This window comes from Periplaneta americana, chromosome 1, assembly GCF_040183065.1.
Source record: "Periplaneta americana isolate PAMFEO1 chromosome 1, P.americana_PAMFEO1_priV1, whole genome shotgun sequence".
Taxonomy (NCBI): domain Eukaryota; kingdom Metazoa; phylum Arthropoda; class Insecta; order Blattodea; family Blattidae; genus Periplaneta; species Periplaneta americana.
Window position 1 is genome coordinate 172,700,172 of NC_091117.1, and position 25,223 is coordinate 172,725,394.

The 25,223-nt window shown below is 35.5% G+C and overlaps 1 protein-coding gene across 2 annotated transcripts in view; it reads right to left on the bottom strand.

Moving 5' to 3' along the window:
- Positions 1 to 230: 230 nt before the first annotated feature.
- Positions 231 to 25,223, bottom strand: part of didum (dilute class unconventional myosin) — a 190,211-nt gene continuing 165,218 nt past the window's right edge. Inside the window, exons 23-32 of one of the 2 annotated variants that reach the window (XM_069832090.1) lie at positions 21,043 to 21,232; positions 18,133 to 18,331; positions 15,863 to 15,956; positions 15,607 to 15,774; positions 13,065 to 13,414; positions 11,266 to 11,523; positions 8,858 to 8,992; positions 6,940 to 7,062; positions 3,877 to 3,993; positions 231 to 1,703 (exon numbers count right to left, since the gene is read on the bottom strand). In XM_069832090.1, coding sequence (XP_069688191.1) covers positions 1,578 to 1,703; positions 3,877 to 3,993; positions 6,940 to 7,062; positions 8,858 to 8,992; positions 11,266 to 11,523; positions 13,065 to 13,414; positions 15,607 to 15,774; positions 15,863 to 15,956; positions 18,133 to 18,331; positions 21,043 to 21,232 — 1,760 coding nt within the window. In that variant the 3' untranslated portion in view covers positions 231 to 1,577. The remainder of the gene's footprint in view (positions 1,704 to 3,876; positions 3,994 to 6,939; positions 7,063 to 8,857; positions 8,993 to 11,265; positions 11,524 to 13,064; positions 13,415 to 15,606; positions 15,775 to 15,862; positions 15,957 to 18,132; positions 18,332 to 21,042; positions 21,233 to 25,223) is intronic. The other variant, XM_069832089.1, reaches the window with a different exon arrangement.

The following is a 25,223-nucleotide window of genomic DNA, read 5'->3' on the forward strand; positions in this document are numbered from 1 at the left end:
ATTTTTGTTATAAATTTTGCTGCATTCTCGGTTATACATTTTTAAACCTTTCCGTCCTTACTTCCCTTAGTAGTCCTGATTGGCATAGATTCAGTTAACAATGGAAAACATGTATAAAATAGAGCCTCTCAAATTGGCAGATACTTTTAACTGAAGTACTGTACTGATAATTTTTATGCTCGCAAAAAAATTGTTGTTGCTATTTAAGAGTAATTTCTAACAGATTGTTAAATTATGCAAACAATCACACTGCTTCTTATTTATATCTGCAGTTACACGATTTAATGTTGAAAATTGTGTATATCTTATATTGAGATATGTTTATAAATTTATTAATGCACTTTATTTTAGTATTGCTCTTGCGATTATTGCATAAGGAATCATAGAAGTAGATAGCCGTATTTTGTATCTCTATGCATGCATTTAAATAGAGTTCTATTTTTATATTGCTATTGAACTCGTTTGAAGAAAATGACCAGGTTTTTTTGTTTGTGCTCGCTATTTAGAAATTTATATTCATCTTACCAACAACTATAATGGAGTAAGCCGTAGTCACAGCTAGGTACTCTTAAATAATAACTTTTAAGAATGAATCAGTCACTAATATGTAAGTATTCCAATGCCAAATCCACCATGTATACAGGAAGAATACCAGTTGCAACGTTTCACATTTATGACATCATCTGAGAACCAATGACATACCGTACCGGTACTTCAAATTCATTACAAAATCTCGCCTCTTCTGAACAACTACTTTCTTATCCATCTATAATTGACTGATAGGCCTAGTGGTAATTATGCGAGATTCAGAAATTAGAAGTATTATATGAAAAAACTTCCTCATACTGTATAAGAACTTCCACTACAATGGAAACAATGATTTCTTATACCCATTTATAATAAATTCCTAGCTATAGAAATTGTGCACCTTCTTTCTTAACCTAATGATTAACATATCAACAGAAATTTTGTAGCTATAAAGCAATATTTCCCTCCCCCCCTTCCAACAAACCTAACGTACCAGCACGAATAAATTAACACTACCATTTAAGTATATTAATAACACTATTATAATGGCAGCATGAAAGAATTTTAAGGGAGAAGTACTAGTAATTTTAGTGTAAACACGTTAATAGGAGCCATGCAGGCAACATGCACAGTAACGTGGAATGCACAGGAAGGCCAACACTATGGCTCAATGAAATAGTTCATGTCACCTGTCAACACATGTCTACTAACATTACTAGTATTTCTCTTTTAAACTTTGTTCACAACTGTCATTAAAATAATGTGATTACATAATAAAGAAACTGACACGTGCTTTACTTCTGTGGTAAACTTAACAGTTATTCAATTAATGCAAATTAAATATCACACTGACTGAAGTTTAAGAAAATAAAAACACATGTCAGTTTGTTTAGACACTGAATAGGAATAGTTTGAAACAAAATACAGAACCAAATTTTAAGAACTGTAGCGTGTGGAACATTTTTAATTCGAATTTTTCTAAAAAGGAAGAAATAAAATAAAAATAATTTCATGTTATTAAAAGAAGTAATGTTTACAGATGCATTCCCTCAAACTTTCTTCAGCATGGGGAGGTTCAGACACTCTGGAATTTCAATATCTTCTAGACGAATGTTTGATGGGTTGAATGGGAATCGAACAGGGAAGCTGAACTTAGTTTCCATGAGCAGTGCAGCCTGCAAAAGACAAAAACACACACATTAATATTGTCATATTCTGAAGAAAAGAGTATTGGTATGTTGAATGGATTAAGTCTTATTGTTCAAGAGATAATCACATGTTGTTTATTACGTGGTAGGTGCCAAATCTAGGGAATCGTGTAGGACTATTTTCAAAAAACTACAAATAATGCCCATGGCTTGTCAGTATATCTTTTCATTAATAATCTTCCTCGTATGTAATCGTGAAAACTTTGTAACTAATTCAACAGTTCATAGCATAAATACACATCAAAAAATGATTTTCATACTCCATCGGCAAGTCTATCGTGCTATTAAAAAGGAGTGCGTTATATGGCAGTAAACATTTTTAATAGTCTCCCTATCGATATAAAAAATGAAACTCAAAACATAAAATTATTTAGGGTCAAATTAAAGAAGTACCTAATTTGTCACGCCTTCTATTCTGTAGGTGAATTCATGACATTCAATAACACTTCATGAAATTGATACTAAAACTTTGCGTTGTACTAGTAGACTATATTGTAAATCTCATCTGTATATATTTCATCTAGACTGTGACTATAAATGAAGACTTTATGGGTCCTATTCATAGACATTTTGCAGCACGCGCTACGAGCTTACTAAGCTAGCCCCGGCTATCCACTGGTTACTTGTACAGAATTCAAATCATATCCTATCGCTAACACTGGTTTATGAATACGAAAAACGCTGATCCACCAGAAACCCGCGCTAAAAATGTCTATGAATAAGGACCTTAAATAGTATTAAGTTTTTTGACTTGTTCCATATTCTAGCTGTAAAGCAATGTATGAATACCATGGAATGTTAATAAATACAATACAATACAATACAATACAATACAGATTTCAGTAATATCCAGAGCAAAGAGTTTGCCTTCTGTTTCTGTTTTAATATTCGTGGTGATTTTCTTGTAGAGCTGGGTTAAGCCAAGATTAAATGAGCGAAGCAGAACAATATGCGTGATTTCGTAACCCACGATCATTAGAATCTTTTAAATTCATTAATTTTAGTTAGGTACTTTTGTTACCAATTGCTTAAATTAGTTACTTTTTGGTTACTTTCGTTATCGGTAGAAATCCTGGAAACTGCGCAATTACTGCGTGACTCATAGATATAAACAAGCTCTCATTTCTGCTGGCAAGTCAAACTGTGCTCGCTCAGTAGTTCAGTAGCACCACTGACTCTGTTGTGATAGCATGTATTTAGTTTAACAGCATCTGTTTATATACAACATTTTTGCTAGCTAAACGTGAAAATTGGAGATTTCAAAGACATTTGCGTAGAATTTCAAATTCCTCGATACCTAGTACCTCTATAATTTATAAATTAGGGGCAAAACTTCGTACGACAGAATCACTGCTGAACAGAAAGAAAACTAAACGTACCTAGACTTGTTCTTACTACTATATTCGTAAGTTAACACAACAAATAGGGGTATCAATAACATCTGCACATTTGAAACAAAACTGTTAAAATTGAGGCTGCACAAAAACAAGCATTTAAATGCTTGCACTTTATATTTATGGGGAACATTGAAGGCAGAGTGTATGCCAACAATCCAGGTAGGCTGAACGAAATGAAAGACAAAATTTGTACAGAAGTTACCAAGCAAAAACACAAGTATCTGTATGTCATATATTTTGTGAAAATTGCTTGAATACTAAACAACAACAATTTATGTACCCAGCCCTATAAATAAGGATCAAAATCTAGACGCGTCCCATTTTTTTTAGGTTTTAGGTGTTAATAGATGGCAGGACGTTCGTGTGCCAACAGCTTGAACATATAACATGACTCATTTTATTAGAAAATTTGAAAATGACACTTAGATCCTTATTCACTTCAAGTCCTCAATCATTCTCCATTAGCTACACATTCTAATAGTAGTCAGGATGGAACCTTAAGAGATCACTAGGGGCTAGAAAGAGAGAAGGGGAGGAGGAAGATAGCAGGAAAGATTTATAACACACTATCAATAAGTAAAAATGGACTCCAAATAAAGACAATAATAGTGGTCTCTGAAGGAAACATAATAAATTAAATCTTGACTAACTTAGCCAGTTATTAATAAACATTACAGGAATTACAGGAGAAAGACATGGACTACAGCTCTTACAAAAAGCAAGTAAAGTTCCGAATATTTTACCTGTTCTTGTGACTCAGCACGCTCCTGCAATGTAGCCTGTATCTTTCTGATGAATGTCACAGGAACACGTTCCTCAAATTCATCTGCAGGAGTGTACAGGTTCAGAATCTTTATAATCTGCAACAAGTGCGACAAAAATGAGAAATTAATGTGAAACAAAGTTATTCTTATACCACATAAGGGCCATTCCATGGTTATGGGTGTGACATCTGCACTCAATTTTTTGTTTTAAAATTAAGTTTAATCTAATATACAATGTTTATTTTAGCACACCAATTATTGCAAAGTCTTCTTCTCAAGAAGAGCAAACACCTCCAATAGATTTAGAAAAATTATTGTAACAAATTAAGTATTTAACTTTAAACCTTGGTTACAGGTGTGACATTTTTCGGACATAGATTTGTGACCTTAAACATTCTAAGAAATAACTCTGAATTACGTTGAGAGTAGTAAATATCACAATTTTTCCAAGAATGTATAGTTAATGAGGTATCTATTCCATAGTATTAAATTAATTTTGGATTATAATTCTTTTAAACATGATTTTTTTGTTTGTTACAAGTGTGACCTACATTTGTTACGGGTGTGACGAATGCAACAAGGTGTTGAATTAAGTGTGTAATATGTAGGAAAAAAATACTTTATTTTACAACAATAACTAGGTACTGTACAATTAAAGTCAGGAATAGGTTTTGAAACTTATCTTTTAGTTAAGTACCTTCAGTAAGTAGGTCACACAATTGCAAATTATAGCCTCCCATGGACTTTGTAGGCCAACTACCTTGTAAAACATTGATAAAAAATTGACACGAAGAGGATTTACTTAACTGATTTGTTTGAAATGGGAAATGTTATTTTACTTATAAACTAGGAAAACAAAATAAACAGTAATAACATTTAGTCAACAATTGTCGGGATCTTGTTAACGATGTAATGAACCTTAAAAGTTGATCATTCAGCTCATTGATGACATCTTTGAGTGAGGCTTCCACTTCTCAGGTTTCGACAGTTTCTGTAGGCTACTTATTCCACTTTCTCTAAGTAACATTCTTTTCAATATTTGTCTCAGGTTGAAAGATATAGTAAAAATCGTAGTTTTACAAAAATAACACAGTCGAGTCATACATTTTTCTCCAGTAATGTCGCAAGGTAAGATTTTCAAAAGTTCGCCAGGTGTTCCTAGAAAATATGGTAGGCCTACTTACTTTTTTAAAGCTTCAACTTTTTAAAGTCGAAATTTACATGCTAGTGGCAGACGCAAACATTGTGAAATAACTGAGGGTAGGAACACAATGAGGTCGTACTTCATAGAACTTGCTTTCACTGCGCTTAGCATTTTCTTCTGTAAACAACTGAAAGACTTCCCTGACAATAACAACCATGTACTTCTTCTGGAGAATATGTCACTTGCCTATTTTTGGATCTTCGACAGACTTTGTATCTCTTTTTCCCAGAGCCTGGTAACTAATATCATCTCTGCAATAAAAGTTGAACAAGAGTTCAATTTGTTCTTTTCTAATAGCTCTTTGGAAACTACGTTTGCTGCCTTCAGTCTTCTTAAACGCAGGTGGAATTTCCGATGTTAATTTCATGCTTGCTGCTTCGATGTACTTTTGGGCATTGAACTCTTCACTCTGCTAACAGTCTTCCTGAATAAATGAATGGACTGATATGAACTCAATGGCGACATTTATTGCTAAGTGGTTGCTGCATGGAAGCAAGTATTTTTTCTTTCTGGAGATTTCTTCTGACGAACATTGTCTCTTGCTCGTTTATCTTTTTAGAATCTGATAACAATTCAAATTTCTGTCTTGTATCTTCATCCCTTTTTCTGTCTTTCAGTACATAACCATGACATGATTGTGACTATAATAGTATTTAAATTCATAAATAAGTTTCTTTGAAGTCAGAATCAGTCATTTTTTCTCTCCAAGCAGCGACTCTTTTACAAGAGATATCTACATACAAAGATATCAACGAGAAGTTGGAATTTTATTGCATAAATCTACTTTACCTACTCTGCAATGGTAGCAGTGATTATATTTAAAAAACTTTGATTTGTATTTCAGAAGAGGACGCAGTTTAAATAAATACATTACAATCTTTACAACATTAGCTCACTTGAAGTATTACAATGCAATATTAGTGCAATATGCACATTAGTATCAAAATTAAAATTAGAACATTTCTTGAAATAGGAAATAAAAAAGAATGTTCCTTGTACGATTAAAACTAAAATTTATAAAAAAAAATTATAAGACCGGTGTTGATTTATGGAGCGGAGACTTGGACCCTGACAAAAAGAAAATTCTCTGGGAACTTTCGAAAGAAAGATCTTAAGAAGAATATATGGAGTGATTAATGAGGGAGTAATATGGAGAAAAAGGTTTAACCGGGAATTATATAAGTTATATGAAGAACTGGATATAGTGGCGATTATAAAAGCAGAAAGGATAAGATGGCTTGGTCATCTCATGAGAATGAGCAAAGAAGAAATAGCCAAAAAGCTGCTTTTTAATGAAACTGGAGGGATAAGGAAAAAGGGAAGACCTAAGCTCAAATGGTCTGATGGCGTGACAGATGACTTGGTGGCATAGGGAGTGTGAAATTGGAGGAGGAAGGCACAGGAAAGACAAACATGGAAAAGAATTGTTGAGGACGTCAAGGCCCATGTGTGGCTGTAGTGCGGAGATGATGATGAGGAAATAAAAAATATGTACAAGTTTTTCACTTCAAGAACACAGTCAAATGTAAAACATAAAGACAAACGAAACAAGTTTGAGTCTATACATATCAGATAGAAGAGGAAAGGAAAATGAAGGTGTATCTTTTCTATTAAAGAATGAACATAGTTAATACTACCAATTAACAGGATCAAACAGACCTCAGGCCTTCTGAATACCAGGTACATACGTATTATGCAGGAAATAAGCAAAATACTGAAAATAAGGAAGTGTCATATTATTTACATCTTCGAATAGGGATGTTAAACAATGCCTTTCAAAGTTAACTCTATCGAAATCTTCTCTTTGCTAATTTCCAAAAACTAACAATCAATTTTACCTGGAACATCGACAGTTTGTCGCACATATCGCAGACACTCTGTACATCCTCGTCTGTCTTTCTAGCCTGCAGCAACTGGGCAGCTTGGATGATGGGTTGCAAGGTATCTGGCACATTTGTTTCCTGGAACAATTTTTATTGTTTCAGCTTATTTATTTAAAAGAAATTACATCCGTAACATAGAAAAAAAATATAACAGTGCTACATATAATACTGCTACCCAAAAATATGACATGCAAATTTAAGTACGAACAGCTCATCATCACAATGAAAATAATTTGACAATTTTCAACATCCACATTTTGCACTTTAAATTAAACGGTAATATGATACATTTTCGTCCATATAAGATATATTTTAACATCTTCATATATGTTTTCTTCTGCTTATACGTGCTGTGCAATGAAGACACTCAGCATATGGTTGTGAAACTAGGGAACTATGTGGAAATTCTCTCCAACATTGGTGCTCATATTTATTTTACTTTGTTGAGTGGTGAAACGAAAGGCAAATGTTAACTTCTGTTCAGATCTTTGGTTCAATATGGCCTCGTGTAAAAAAATGCAAAAAGAAATAGAGTCATAACCTCGAAAGATTTATTTCAAAAACGGAAAAACAGATAATAAAATTATAAAGTGTGGTTCAGAAATAAGACCTTGCATCGTGAGAATTCAATAGAAGCTCACACTGATGCAACAATTAGTTTTTAAGGATTCGAGATTCTAGAACATACGTTGACTCACAGATGTTAACTGCATGAAAAACATGAAACGAAAAACTCTTGAAAGTTAAGACGCAACAATGATCTTCCCTATGCTTACTTCAGTGTTAGAATCCTTGAGTGCTATTCATAGACATTTCGCTAGCCCACGCTACGAGCATGCTAAACTAGCCCCGGCTATCGACTGGTTACTTGTACAGGATTCATATCATATCTTATCGCTAACACTAGTTTATGAATACGAAAACGTTAGTTTGCTGATCATCCACCGAAGCCCGCGCTAAGAATGTCTATGAATATGGCCCCTTGTGTCTATATCTAAAATGATGTTCAAAAAAGTACATAATGTACAAATACATTATTTTACTTTGCACATAAAACCTGAATCACGTAAGTGAAGTGGGTAGGCATTGGATAAACACTTCGGACGTAATGGTTTAAAACATTTTTAAAAGATTATCATTCTATATGTAATTTTAGTACTCATTAATTTTGAAAATAACTACTTTTTTAGCTGGATTAATAAATAAGTTTGCTTAGTTTGAACTGTTTCAACATGAGATTTAAAATGTTTAATAAAATTACACATTTGGATCCATTGAACATAAAATAAGAAACTATGCAGAAATTTTACACATATAAAGCAAGAAAAAAACTGAACCCTGAATATCCGGACTTTGTACCTAGTACCGGTAACAAAGCCTGAACGAAATAAACTACTGATTTCCTCAAAAAAATGTAGAGAAAAACAATTCCCTTGTATTTGATCCATTAACCTTTGGTATTCATTGTTTCAGAGTTCTACTAGCTTTATCTCTCCACATACAAAGTAGACAGCGGCGTATTCGAAAATTAGGTGCTCTTCCCCTCCCGTACTGAGTCATCTTTTGGGGTTCAACTTACTACAAATACAGCTACAAGTCGCCTTTTATTAGAAGAAATTAAATTGTGAGAAGTTAAATCATCAATTCAAACATTGCTGTGTACCTACTTCTAAGGAAAGGGATATATGTATACATGCATTTTCCGTCCACTTGCCAGGATAGTGATGACGTTAAAATATTCAGCTGCCAGGAAAAAAGTTGTAGTAACAGAAGATCATCTTCAGAAAGAAAAACTGGTAAACAGAATGTGAACCCTATAATTACGGCACTGCAGGACAAGTGACAATATCAGTTGCAGTAGACAGTGGCTCACCTGCATGTGATGGTCTCTTATCCACTGTTCTAGATGCGACAGGTTATACCGAATCTGCATTCCTTTCGTCCAGTGGCACAGATCCTTTCGCAGCAGAAGGTTGTTGAGGGAGCTCGCACAGATGAAGTAGAACAACTGCAATGTTAAATATGCATGGTATTTATACAGTAGTACCCTATATTCTTGTTCTGACAAAAAAAAAAAATGTCGCGTCCTGCATGCAAGATAGGATTTAATGTAACTAAACAAGCTATCGTCTAAAATATAAAAGGTATGTCGTCATTCTTTTTGTGGTCATATGTAGTGTTAACATTGTGCATTAGAGGAACGAATATTTATGTATGATACATATACACCAGAGGTCTGCATCAGACGTTTTTGCTTGAGCGCCAAATAGTTCATAGCATAATCCGATGGATAGCGCACATGCATGATGGGTAAAATTGTCACGAGCAATAAATCCTCGAACGGTGTAAGCCGAGCGTTAGGCATTCATTCTTATTACGCGCACACACTCACACACACACACACACACACACACACACACACACACGAGTGATTCTGTTTTTGCCACGTCTGATAGATGTTATTAGATGTAAATGTAATTATTATAAACGGAGAACACAATCACGATAATGCAAGAACCGTATCAAGTTTTCTAGTAATAATAATAATCTCTAATAATTAGTGTATCAATCTTTACGTCTGTAAGAGTTGTGCAGAATGATTATTCGTTATAATAAAAAGTAAGAATTTCAACTTAGATTAACCAGTCTATATATGGTGTTGTTTGCCCTGAAATTACATTTTTGACAGATGAAATCCTGGGTTCATTTAGGTGGATTTGTGAACTCCTGTGAAGTATAGATAATCCTTTCTTAACACAAAAAATACTGTTCGACGATTTAAAAGTAGGTGTACCTAATATAAATAAGCCATGTAATGTAAAACTGTGTATTTTACTCTCATATCAAATAAATAAACACGGGGTCCAAAATGGACCCCATGCAATGAAAGTTGTGAATAATTTTGTTCAGTAATGCGAAGGTTACAGGAAAAGTGAAAATAAAATTGTTTATACCTCAAAACAGCGTTCTGATCAAACACTACAGAAATAATGATCCGAAATATGATCCTGTTCTCTCCATATCATCAGATCATCAAACAGCACTGAAAGATGGTTATCATTTAACGAACATCTCGAATATCGAAAACATCTGTTAAACACTCATGGGATGCTCAACTTATGTAGCCTAATGATCACTCATTTTATATTTTAAAATATACATTATTCGTATGTTTTCTTAATCAAAGGAGAAACATTTTTTTCTTTGAGACTAGCTGTAGATGTAAAGGTATAGTTACATGTCTCTACTTTTGCAGCACTGCGCAACTCTCGTACTGAGACGTGTGAACAACGGTGCAACCCGAAAAGTAGCGGCTGCTGAACCTGCTGCCTGCTACTTTTTTTATGCTGTGTGCAGCTTAGAAGTAGCAACATGTGAACAGAATTCTCAGGGTTGCAGCCGCAGCATTTTTGATATCGGTTTTGTTGAAACTTTCGCTGCAGTTGTGACCAGTGTTGCCACCCAAATGTGCCAATGATACTTTTATTGTTTGGATATAGTATTTTAAAGTTAGATGTGATGAAAATAACTTATTTGTAACAGTTACTAAATGTACAACACAGTCTGAGTATATTTGCTGACGATATAATTCATTTTTTTTTTTCTGTAATGTAGTTTCAAACAGGAGGGTTGCCAACATTGATTCCGTGAATATGCTGTTGGTTATCATTTAAGTATATGGGCGTTTTAATAGCTTTATAGTAAAAATAATGCCAATTTCTGAATACTAGTTAGGACAGAAAAGCAAATAATAGATAAGTAAGCTATCGCATGAATTTCATAATAATGCGAACATAACCACAAAATGTATATTGAGAAGTCAACATGGAGCTGGAAACCTGGAGCAAGACTGCGGCTGCAAAAGCAGCGCTTTGTGTGTGTGAACAGATTTTCAACCTCCAATTGCAACTTTTGCAACACTCAGATTGCGCAGCACGAAAAGTAACATGCAGCATGCTACTTTTGGCTTACATATGAACACGACACGCAACTTTTGCAGCTGCAGTACAAAAGTTGCGCAGCAGAAGTAGCAACATGCGACTGTACCTTAATGGTGATGGTAGCAGTAGCAGCAAAAGTATAGTAGCAATATTAGTGGCTGTATCAGAGTAACAGTGGCAGTGTAAGAGTGACTGTGAGCAGCAGCAGCAGCAGCAGTAGTGGCAGTGTCAGTATAGTAGAAGCTAGTAATAGCAGCAGCAGTATAATAGCTACAGAGTAGAAGCAGGGATAACAGTAAGTAGTTCAAGATACGAAAAGAGGAAACAAGACAACACTGACCTGTCTGAACACCTGAACAATAAGTTCAGGATCCACCCCATGAAAACCAAGGCTGCGGTAGAATGCTGATAACTCCTGAAGTAAAGTATCAAGAGCCTTCTGGATGTCCACAGGTGATTCTGGTTCTCTTACAACAGACGATGCTCTGCCTCGCATGCCTCCAGGTTTCTGCCCAGAGAGTCCCGAGATCGCCTCATGCTCTAATATTGCAGGCACAATCATAGGCTGCACCCTCTCCTCCAAGTGTCTAATCACGCCCTGAAAGAAAAATTGGGTTAGATTTCCTTATTAATATTAATGTCTACTTTCTCAAATGGTGCAACACAGTATAACAGAATTTTCTCAACAGACTCGACTTCTTTGCTGATCTACGTGAAAACAAACAATTAGTTTTGTTTTTCCACATATGGTAGAACTCCAATTATCCGAACTACAGTAAAATCCCTCGTATCCGGCACCCAAATAACTAGCAATACCAAAACAACGGCACTTTTGGCTAGGCCAAAAAAAAAAAAAAAATAGTGATTCATGTGAAAGAGAAGAGTCTGATGAAGATGTGAGTGGTTTTCATAGATCGCACAACCCGCATATTGTGTTTATTCTTTACACTGTTCATGATGAAAACAGACAAAAAACCTGTTATGTCCCTGGAATAGAGGGTAGCATCGGTAGAGCTTGCAAACAATGCGCAGAGACGATATCTTTCAATTTAACACTTGAATTTGCACATAAAAATTTCATTCGCGTGATGGATAGTATAATGGCTATTACCGCTATGCGCTGCTGTTGCACAATTGAGTCCACGAAACACAAGCAAAATGTTCTTACGCTCAAACCATCGAGTGCTACTTCATAGTCTTTATAGTTGCCATGTTGGCTACACTGCTCTTCACGTCACATGACTCACATGACCGCCATTTAAAATTGTCATAAGGTTACGAAAACTTTTAGTATTTTTTACGCTATTATGTATTACTATATTACAATAATTATGAACTGATGAATGTACATTACCATATTTAGTACTAAAAATAGACATTATAAGTATTTCAAAACTTCATTTTTAATTATCTATATGAAAATTACTAAATTTAAACATGTAAAAAAATGTTTGTGCAGTGCAGTGTGTCTTTACATAACCTAGAAACGTATTTTCCAATTATCCAGCAAAATCAGTTACCCGGCACTGGCTTTGTGCCACAGTTGCCGGATATGAGGAATTCTACAGTAATTGGGAATGGACATGATCTGGATATGCAGAAATTCAGAAGGCTGGGTCAGAAGTAAAAATCATTCTAGCAACATGTTATTGTGAAAGTGCAATAATGAAACAAAAATTACAAATATTTAAACAAAGAAAGTATTTTTTTAAGGAATGAAAGTCTCAAACATTTAAACATAGAAAGTATTTCTAAAACACTGTACATTTAGAACAGAGGACAACACAAGCTTCAGTTATTACCGGTACCGAAGAATTAAGTTTATCTGTTACAGACTATATTTACAATTACAAAGAGAAATGAAAGGAACACTTTGTACGCATGCCACAGAGAAAGTAAAGAAACTTTAGTGAATCACTGAAATGCTGGCATGAGACCATAAGTCACACCAGTAGTGGTAGTGAATAAAGAGGGGGAGGGGTTCAAACAGGGGAAGGAAAAGTAGAAAGAGGAGAAGAAAAAGAATAACAGCAAATTCTCTAATTAAAATTTTCAATTTGATTTTTTGCAACATCCTGAGTATGCCTAAAGGTTGGAGAAGCACCATTTTAGAAGTCAACATTATATAAACCTACTCACCTGATATATCCAGACAGCGATGTCAGATAAGACCTGTCTATATTCCGACAGGTCGAAGTTATGAAGGCATTGCTCGTTCTGTTTGGAGGTGTTCTCTGACTGGAAAGTCTTGTCCCCACTGTACTGCTTCAAGTTGTGCAGTAACCGCAGTGTGTTGGATAGCCAAAGCACAGTAGTATCCAGATCTTCATGTCTCTTTTTTATCACCTTCTTTATGGTGTTGATGGTGGCAGTCAATAATGAACGAACTTTTTCATCATCATTAGTGAAATCTGTGTGCCTTATGCACATAAACAGAATATATGCTGGCAACCCAGGAAGGAGACTCATGGCCACTCGAGGTTTGAGGTCTGAAACAGTACACAACATATGAGCCGTATAATTTTACCTTAATGGTACTCATTTCATATTGGAGTGAAAATGGCAAGTTGTAGCCGATTTAAGTGAACACCATATTTTAACGTTTTGGTGGCTACTTCATTCACACACAACCCCCAGAATGTCTGGAGGACCACACCTGCTGTTGGTCGACAGGTCCATTGGACCTAGCTGGGAGATCTTGTTGATCACCAGCTTTCCCTCCTTAAGCCACTGGAGGACGATTTTAGTGCCCATTGTGCAACTCAAACCAAGAAATGGATTCAGAACACCTCAAACTCTGTGCTTCAGTGGCTGACCATGATAATATCTTTGAAAAATATTGGAGTGCAAGAGGTCAAATGACTTTATTGTCAAACGCCTGGCATTAGAAAACAACAACAACAACATATGAGCCGTTATTTCTTCAAACATCTTACCTGGTTTCAGATGTTAACACCAGTTCAATTAATTCTCACTGACTGTTTTATTCTGAGTTATCGAAGTTAGATACGAGAAAAAGACAAAATTCAAACATTTGAATTTAGTTTTTTAATAAAGATGCCCAGACACAAAAGAGACCAGAATGCTACAAAAGTAGGCTTACACAAATATACAATGAATATTAACTACATGTAACAATTTAAAAGGGGGGAAAAAAGAAAAAAAGAAAACTAATTGAAGTTAACTCGCCTGCTGTACATAGAATGTAGTACACAGGATCATTTCAACAACTTTTTAAAATGTCTTAAAAAAAAAAAAGAGCTTAAACAATCAAGGAAAATACAGTAAAACTAAATGGAATTTTTTTAAAGGAAAAGAATAATGAAGACAAAGGAGGAGATGATGACGAAGAAGGAGGATAAGAATGACGACAATGATAGAGATAGTAAAAAGAAAGATGAAGACAGAGAAGAAAAAAAAGTTGACAATGTAAAGTAAGTTGAGGTATGGTCACACGTTGCTACTTTTGCAGCGCTACAGTACAAAAAATTGCGCAACTCTCGTACTGCGAAGTGTGAACAATGGTGCAACCCGAAAAGTAGCAGCTGCCAAACCTGCTGCCCGCTACTTTTTCATGCTGCGCACAGCTTAGAAGTAGCGACGTGTGAACAGGATTCTCAGGGTTGCAGCCGAGCATTTTTAATATCAACTTTGTTGAAACTTTTGCTGCTGTTGCGACCAGCGTCGCCACCCAAATGTGTCAATGATACTTTTATTGTTTGGATATAGTATTTTAAAGTTAGATGTGATGAAAATAAATTATTTGTAACAGTTACTAAACGTACAACACAATCTGAGTATATTTGCTGACGATATAATTCATTTTTTTTAATTTTCCGTAGTGTAGTTTCAAACAGGAGGGTTGCCAGCATTGATTCCGTGAATATGCTGTTGGTTATCATTTAAGTATATGGGCGTTTTAATAGCTTTATAGCTACTTTTGGCTTATGTGTGAACATGACACGCAACTTTTGCAGCTGCAGTACAAAAGTTGCGCAGCAAAAGTAGCGACGTGTGACCATACATTTATAGTTGGAGGCGGGAAAGACAGGGAGGAAGAGAAGACAGAAATGAAAAAAGAATTTATGATGTTTGTGTTCTAAGTATCTGATGAAGTGTTACCTTTTACATTGATAGTAATTTAATGTCTACACGTCAATTCTGGGATTAGCAATGTTTTCACCTGTATCTTATTGGAAAAGTATGTAACGTCATGAATTTATTAACACAGTATTTGCAATTCTTCCATATGCATTACATTAATGAACTAATACAACAGTCAGTCTTACAATGTTTATCCAAGGATCGCTGTTGATTTACTGTTACAATTATATTAAGATCCCTCCCTGTCTTAATCTTTTGCTCACTGTACACAACACATTTTAAAAGGTTAAAAAAAAATCTTTGTTCTAATACATCACTTTTACTAATAAAATAAGGATTTTTACTTCAGATTTACGTGGTTTCGTGTTAGAAGTAGATTTTATGGAACATATCAATTCTGAAAACTGAGACTTGAAACAGCAATTTGAATTTACTCCATGCAGATTGCAGTTATTGCAATTCTGTCTTTATGGAAATTGTGCTCGAAGCACGATAACTTCGCTTTCTAGACAGCTTTTCTTTGGAATAAATAGGTAACATACAAACGAAGAATACATGTAAGTTGATGTGTTCATACCATAAACAAGGTGCTTGACTATGATCTGTTCATCCTCCTTGCGATACTCGAACATGCCCATGTAATCCCTTTCCTTCTTTCGTACCACAGGCAAATTACTTCGTTGATCCTGAGGCAATTGTCCACCAGGAGAGGGAACAGCTTCGCCACTTTCCACAGCTTCTATCACTGTGAACCATGATACATCAATATTAAATAAATATAATTTAATTTATAGCAGTTTCTAAAGATGTCATTAAGACTGACAAATCCTTACCTCCTGCGTCTTTGAGTTTCTTTGCAAGAAGCTTTATCTGTTTTCTGTATTTTCTGCATTGCTCTGATAAAGCATCATATTTCTCTTGCAGATCCTGTTAAAAAACAATAATTATTAAGTTGCAGAAAGATCTCACATGGGAACTGTTAATAAGCTCATGTCAAAACCTACCCTTCATTATACATATTAATTGGAAGTGTGTGAAAAATGATTCTGAATGTTACGTTAAGAAACGAGTACTTGGAGAGGGTAATTAAATTACCTTCTTTCGTGAATCCCTACCCTGTCATGTGGCATGCGAAGCAATGTCGTGCACATAAATTGCTATGTCAGCTAAGTAACATCTATGTAATCATGATCTAAAGTTACTCAATCTTTCGGAAATACTTTATTCCAGCTCCAATTTCGCAATCTTATAGTTAGAATGGGCAGCCATATTTGATGTTTGACTATCTACTGTGGAGAACTAACTATGTGCACAGTTTGATGACAGGTTTCAACAAGACCTCATTAACAGTTTCTTTGTTAGTTTACAGATGGTTCAGATTAGAAAGAATTTGGACATGCTATCAAGTTACAATCCAAAGAGAGACAATTTTTGGAGAGACTACAACATGTCGGAATTTTTAAATATAATTACAAAATAACAGTAGTATAAAAGAACAGAGAAAAATGAAAGAAAAACAAGACTGAAAAAACGAGGGATAAAAGATAAGGTAGAGGCATAGGAGGAAAACAGAAGGAGGAGGAGGAGGAGGAGGAGGAGAAGGAGAACAATGAGCAAAGGCAAGGGGAAAGAGAGCAATGGACAAAGACAAGAGAAGAGAGAGCAACAAGCAAAGGAAATGAAAGAGAGAGCAACAGGTATAGGCAAGAGAAGGAAGAGCAACGACCAAAGGCAAAGAAAGGAATAGCAACGAGCAAAGGCAAGAAAAGGGAGCGCAACGAGCAAAGGCAAGGGAAGAGAGAGCAATGAGCAAAGGCAAGGGAAGGGAGAGCAATGACCAAAGGCAAGGGAAGGGAGAGCAACAGGCATAGGCAAGGGAGGGGAGAGCAACGAGCAAAGGCAAGGGAAGAGAGAGCAATGAGCAAAGGCAAGGGAAGGGAGAGCAATGACCAAAGGCAAGGGAAGGGAGAGCAACGAGCAAAGGCAAGGGAACGGAAGGGATAGCAACGAGCAAAGGCAAGGGAAGGGAAAGGAGAGCAACGAGCAGCAAAAGAAGAGAATGGAGAGCAACAGGCATAGGCAAGGGAAGGGAGAGCAACGAGCAAAGGCAAGGGAAGGGAGAGCAACGAGCAAAGGCAAGGGAAGAGAGAGCAATGAGCAAAGGCAAGGGAAGGGAGAGCAATGACCAAAGGCAAGGGAAGGGAGAGCAACGAGCAAAGGCAAGGGAAGGGAGAGCAATGACCAAAGGCAAGGGAAGGGAGAGCAACGAGTAAAGGCAAGGGAAGGGATAGCAACGAGCAAAGGCAAGGGAAGGGAGAGCAATGACCAAAGGCAAGGGAAGGGAGAGCAACGAGTAAAGGCAAGGGAAGGGATAGCAACGAGCAAAGGCAAGGGAACTGAAGGGATAGCTACGAGCAAAGGCAAGGGAAGGGAAGGGAGAGCAACGAGCAAAGGCAAGGGAAGGGAGAGCAACGAGCAAAGGGAAGGGAAGGGAAGGCAAGGGAAGGGAAAGCAACAGGCATAGGCAAGGGAAGGGAGAGCAACAGGCATAGGGAAGAGAAGGGAGAACAACGACCAAAGGCAAGGAAAGGAAGAGTAACAAGCAAAGGCAAGAGAAGGGAGAGCAAAGGCAAAGGAAAGGAGAGCAATGAGCAAAGGCAAGGGAAGGGTAAGCAACGAGTAAAGGCAAGAGAAAAGAGGGCAACGAGTAAAGGCAAAAGAAGGGAGAGCAACGAGTAAAGGCAATGGAAGGGAGAGCAATAAACAAAGGCGAGAGAAAAGAGAACTTGGGAAAAGCAAGTGAAATAACAATGAGCAAAACAAGGGAAAGAGAACAATGGGCAAAAGCAAGGGAAAAAAAAAACATCGAGGAAAAATAAGGGAAAGTTTCGTGCAAAAACAAGAGAAAGAAAAATACAACAAAGACAGGGCAGAGAGGACAACATAAAGGAAAGTTGAGTGGAGGGACTGAGAAAGTGAAAAGTAAGGATGGGAATGGTGAGGAAGAAAACAATTTTCCAGGTAACAATTTGTAGCTAGAAAAACTACATTAAAATTGAACTACTATTAAATGTTTTCTGGTTATATAGTTACATATACATACAAGATTTTCTGACGTCAGGCGTGTAATTTCATGCTGCATGAATGCCTCTGTTTGAGACTGTGGGCTCTTGGTCAAATTAACAGAAAGAAGCTTCTGCTGACGATCATTATCTTCCTTTAACCTTTCGATCTCCTGCATAAATTCATCACGCTCAGCCTGCCATCGAGTTTTCTCTGCCTGGAGCTCGTCTTCCAGCTGCCTGTATAATGACACAACAAACGAAAATATTCCATTTTATATGTTGCTTAATTCCAAGGACAGTATCCACATATTTATACTTCGTGTAATGGGGAAATAAAACAGAAGAAGGGATCCATTAAAATCAAATTAAATTCCAAAAGTCATGTTATAAACAATGTTCATAAAAATAAGAATTTTTTTCAGAAAATCTGTGAAACATTTTATGATAAGAAAACTACGTTTTTCTTGCATCAGGTTCTGTCAGGCTACTAGAAAACAAATTTATGTAGCCAAATTACATATTAACCAAATTCAAATTAAAAATACTTTATTCAATTAAGTTCAACTTAAAACTTAGCAAGTAACATAACAATAAATGCAATCAAGTCTAGCTTTGCTTTCGCTAAGAATCTACTTGTCATACCTGAAAACTTATGACAACATTTTAATAATTTACAAATAAAGATTTTGAAGCCAAAATCAAAGCCATCAAGACTCTTCAAAAATAACCTCAAATGTTCTCTCAGAAACAGAGATGCTAAAATGCATTAAATAAAAGAAGTCTTTAAAGATTTAACAGAGTTAGGAGATTCTAAGCCGAGGTAAACTGAATGCATTATAATTAATTGATGAACTAGTGGACTTACTCGTGTTAAATATGTAATATTTGTCCGACTTACAGCTGTTTCAGTGCTTCACGCACCATCATCAGAGCCTACCCTGGCTCTGATGATGGTGCGTGAAGCACTGAAACAGCTGTAAGCCGGACAAATATTACATATTTAACACGAGTAAGTCCACTAGTTCATCAATTAATTATATTCAAGTGTTAAAAGTGGTGTACGCAAGATTCAAAATGAATGCATTAGCAATGTTTCAATTTCAGTACAAAAATGAGAGTGTGCCCCAACACTCATGAACCATACATGGCGAAGCAAATGAAATTTCTTCTTCTAAATCAGAATCCGAGTCCTCATGCAACAAATTGTCCTCTGTACCATCCAGTGCATTACTAATGCCACATTTCTTAAATGATTGCCTAAGACGAACCCTGTTTTTCAGACCTATATTAAATAACAGTCCTCTGAACGACGTCATCCAGTCACACAAAAACACAAGGTTTGACAAAATACACCAACCAAGTGTGTTATCCAGTTCGTGAGAGGCACAATGTGAATGTGCATTATTACAAGTCTTTTCTGCTACAGGCTAACAACTGCGTTGTATAATTTGGCAGAAGTATGTGCAGAACTGCTTAATAATGTCGTACATGATAATGTTACAGCTCAATAGCTTACACAGCTGACATTGTTTGGCATCTTTTACGGCATATAGGGTGGGAAGTCTTACCTTCCCTATTCTTCTGAACTCAAGCCCTCATGATCGACGTGATTTCGAAAGTGAAGAAGCAGTTACATGTGAAATGCTTTGCAAATAGACAGAGGACATTTTAACAGCACTTCAATGAGAAGTGGCAGAGATTTGCAAAACACATGCTACTGGTATATTCACTGGCTTTTCAATCAGTGGCAACGAATTATGGACAACCTGGGGGACTATTTTGAAGGTTTTTTATCAGTTTACAGTTTGTATTCGTACGTAGTTATGTAATTGTATTATGCACTGCTGTGTTTTATTTGTAGTTTCATGTCTGTATCGTGCACAGGCATGGGACTGAAGCCGGATGGTCTATGGCGAGTCCTCGGCATCAACCCCTTTGATTTGATTACCCCCCTTTGATTTAATTACCTGGTTAGGTTTTTCCGAGGTTTTCCCCAACCAAAAGGCAAATGCCGGGTAATATTTTGGCGAATCCTCGGACCTCACCTCATCTCACTACATCTCGTCAAAATATTGTAAAAAAATTGCACAAAATTGTAAAAATTGTAGAAAATTACTAAATTGTAAAACTGTAAAAATTTGTAAAAATTGTAATTGTAATATTGTAAAATTTTGACTTGTTCCATATCTTAAAGCTTCATTGCTCATGTAAATCTGTGGAATAAAATAAATGAATGAAATGAATGAATATTTTTTTTTTTAATCCAATGCCACCAGGTTGTCTTTTCGACATTTCTGGTCTTCTCTCCTGGCCATGGCTTAGTTGTAACCCACTTCTGAGGTTAGGGCGCCTGGAAGGCGGAGTTACATTACCCCGATGATGTGATAGGATGATTATGATAATGAGGTGCCAGGAGAGGTCTTTAAATCTAAACTTAACCTAAATTCCAGACCATGGACGAACACAGGAATAATCCCCTTTAAAGAAAAATTCCTGTGCTCTAACCGGGAATCGAACCCGGGACCTCATGAACTATAGCCAGAAGCTCTGACCACTAGACCATGAGGCTGGTCAAATGAATGAATGTATATGTCGCAGAAAAAGGTTGCTTTCAATATGCGCACATTCAGCTCTCCCCCATCCGTATTGCCTACATCCATACCATATCTGATGGCAACATTAAGAACATGCCACAGACTTTCAAACGTACCTACGTATTAAACTTTCATTCTTGACGCATTTTCGGAAGGGAAAAAAATAGTTGACTTACGAAATAATCCTCGTATGAAGGTTTCTGCTTGTTTTTAGGAACCGTTCATCCCAGAGATTTCCCACTCATTGAGTTACATATTACAATAAATATGCAATTCAAAATTAAGAAATAAATAATCCAAAATCTGATTTCATTCATAATATTGGTTTTACAAATATAACCAACGTTCACTCACCTATTGATTTTCTTCTGAGCCTCAAATGCCAATACCAACTCTCCATCTTCATTAATAATATCAACATGGCTGCTGTAGTTGTTGCTGGCAAGACTATTAAGTCCTTTTGTCTGATTGGCCAATACACTTCGCAGTTGGATGCATTCATCTCTGCGACGATCCAACTCCACCTGAGATGCTTCCAGTTGTTCTGAAAATATTCAAACATACATAAATAGTATACAATCAGTATTTATTACATAAAAACTAAAGAACATTTTGAAAATTTAGAAAACAGGATTGAAGACTTTTTCACTGCGAGAAACGTTGATTTTAATGTTATCATTTAGACTGCTCAAAATTTTGTATACACTCGAACAAACTCAAACCAAAATAATGGAACTCATTCATTTTATATAAATCTGTTAGTTTCTCATTTCGAAGTTTAAGAGATTAAGACTCGAAAATATTAAATACAAACAAAAGAATATAAGGACAGATTTAAATATCGAATGTTCATGGGATTTCTACACCTTTTGTATGAGTATTATTTACATAATTTCATTTACAAAACAGTAATCTGACATAATTGAGTTTGCTACCGAAAATTGGACATATTTCCAGAAATACTGTAGGCTTCAACTACAGATTTCCAGATCCAAAACTGAAGTACTTTTGTCATAAACTAAAATAACAATCCAAGACAACTAGCATGCCATGCAATTCAATATAAGTCATCTTTCTCTTCAGTTTTAATATTTAATACCCACAAAAATTATGTTTTCACTAGTCTGTTACAAATAACTACTTATTCTCCATTTGATCATACATTAGGTACCGGTAATGTATTATATAAACAAAAACGTGCTTATTTTTACTTCTCTGATATTCTATTCTACGAAGTTTAAGATCACATATTTACTGCATGTAGCAAATGCAACTGGAAAAGAATCAGTTCTCTGCAGGACTGATACATTAAAGTATAAATTACACACAAACATTTAAAATTATTTTTTAAATTAAGCTGTAACATTCACTAGTGAAAATATAATTGTATTAACAGTTAAATTCCTTCATAGAGATTTATTTTAGCAATTAACACTCAAAACCAGAAAATTATACTGTACAAGATTCAACCTGTATGAGGTCTGTCAGGAGAGTATCCAGCCATTTAATATTTAGAAGGTGGAGGGGGAAGGAAGTAGCTTACCCACAGCAATGTTTCCTTCCAGTATCCCATTCACTTTCCAAAATACTCTGCAAAATTTTCTTTCACAATTGCTTTCATTTGCCTAGTTGCAGTTTAATTAACCTATTTCATGGTTTGCAATCTCCTCCCTTTCAACGGCAATTTTAGCGTTGAGAAAAATCAGACGTCACAGGGAACAAAATGTTGGCTGTATGGGGCTGACAGACTTTGATAATGCGATGTTGCCAAAATATACTTAAAATTTGCCTACAGCTCCAGCCATTTTTTCTTACCGCATCTCTCAGATGCCAAGAACTTCGCTGTAGTAATTCTTTGTCTAGTCTCAAAGAGTGTAATCGTGATGGATATCATCTTTGTGATAAAAGACCTTCAACATGACCTTGACATTTCTTTCCGACTTTTCTGCACCTTCTTCAGGTGTGGAGATCAGAACACCTCCATTGGGAAGACTGACAAAAGTTTCAGGATGATCATTGTAGACATGTGATTATATCCCAAGTGTGAACGACCATTTAGAGAAAATCTAGGTCATTGTTAGGAGTTTCAAGCAAGTCGTGTGCAACTTCACTATGAAATTCTTTCTGTTCTTATAACAGGAGACACGGAAAGCATTTCATGCCAAGACCCTCCGCCAAAATCTTTGAAATAATAGTCCACAGAATCCCCATGTCTTCTTCTAATTCCCGCACTTTCAATCGCTCATTTCTGAGGATTGCAGTCTGCACATGGTCAACATTTTTGGGTGTTATGTTTGTTGAAGGCTTTCCAGAGCATGGATTGCTTTAAGTTTAAACGGATTCCTGGCCATTTTTGAAGCACTGATACCATAATTTTATTTGGGCTTCACTCATTGAATCATCCCCAGAAGTTCTCCTAATCACTCTAATAGTTTTCCATGGATGACATGTTTTCCAAATGACAGCCAAACTTGATTTACATACAAAGCCGCGCAAGTCTTCTCAAGATATTGAAAATGGCTGGATACTTTCTGAGCATCCCTCATACATATATTTTCCTAAACTGAAAATTACTTACACATTTTGAAGAACTATACAGGATGTAAACGATATGAACTACCAAAAACACTGGTAGTAGAACATAGATTACTCTTCAAGGAACGACTACTCATATAAATTGAGGGAAAGAAGACAGAGGACGGACACTGAAAAAGTTTTCTTTTCTTAATTGTACTATCAGGGACTGGAATGCTTTACCTGTAGACTTACTAAAGGCTTTACGAATAACCAAAAATGTATTTAAAAATAGGCTTAAGGACTTTAAATAATAGATGGTAGTATAGTATACACACTATTTAAAGGGTGTAATTGATATTTTGTTATTTGAAGTGTTGTATTAGTGAAGAAGTGTGTTGTGTCAGTGAAGTGTGTTGTGTCAGTGAAGTTTCATAGTTTATATTGGCAGTGCAAAGTATTTGAACAGTGAAATGTTTTTGAGGTGTTAGTGAAATCTGAATGGAATCAGTGAAATGTGTCGTAGTTCCAGTGCAGTGAGTGAGTTGTCAGCAAAACGAGTGTACTGCTGAAAGGTACTTGTGCAGGTATGAACATCATATCGTCATATGAATGCAAGAAGTAGATAACTCGAAATTTGCGTTTTTTAGTTATCTCTGTTAGTGCATATCAAAAATCGATAAAAATGTAATGCAAGAACCAGGTAACTGATCGAACGATACCAGCGACATCTGTTTTCCAATGTAAAAAATAAGTAAAAGAAAACGAGACATATTCCTTAGTACAATAAATAAGTAAATAGGCCATATCTCAAAATAGGAAACATTGAGTTACCTAGTTCTTGCATTCAGGTGACGATATATTCGTGGGTTTTAGTTCGAACTTAGGGTTAAGATACAAATTAGATTTACTTTAAATGTTATTTTAAGTGATCATGCTTCATTTAATTTAGGATGCTCCCTGTTGTTATTATTATTATTATTATTATTATTATTATTATTATTATTATTATTAATAATTGAATTTTTTATTAATTGAATCAGTCAGAGCTAAAATGAACTAAGTCACTTTTCACAACTTTTCAGGAAAAGCAAAACACATTCCACTATATTAATATTTTTATGTTATAGAAGACCAAAGAACATTTGAAAGTCTGACTTAGTTCCTTCATCCACCGTTCGATGCACATGACATCCGTTGTTGAAATGGTTGCATAACCAAAAAAATTGCATATTTTGATTTAGTTCCTTTTAGCTCCGACTGATTCAATTGTATTTATTATCAATTGTCATTATTATTTGCAGTGTGAATAAGTACATACATAGATAAATAACTGAAGGAAAAAATCAAATAATGTTTTCCTGTAAGTGTCAAGGTTTTTTCAGAAAAAATGTGTTTTGTGAATCTAACTTTTAAAAAAAAATGAGAATAGACAGTAATTATTTACGTTGCTCGATACATATACTGAAGCAGTCTTTAGACCTATACTCTGCTGTGTTGAGCGCAAGGTCATTGGCAATTGCATTCATGTTCAGTCGAAATGTAAACATTAGACTACTACCAATCTTAACAACGTGGTATTTCACAAATTAAAAGTAAAATTATAAGAAATAATTAAATTTCACAATACATTTTGTTCAGTAGATAGATATGTACCATCTATAATTTTGGCAGTTTATATCGTTTGCACCCTGTACTTATGTAACAGTGCAAAGCAAGTAACAAAGTTGAGCTATACAACTAATACTAACTTCAGGGTAAGCAACATCATCATGACTCATAAAACATGCCAGTCTGGCAGCACTGATATGTAAATGCAATAGCTTACTTCATGACAAGCAATCAGAAGGTAAAGAGTTCTTTATTCCACGTCATTTTATTCCGAGTTCACTATTTTAGAAATTAATTCTTTCTTGAAAATAATTAAATTACAAAATCAAATTGCATATTACTGTACAAATAATTACACTCTTCGAATTATATGTATTAAAAGAAATTCTGAATGGACGAAACACAGAGGA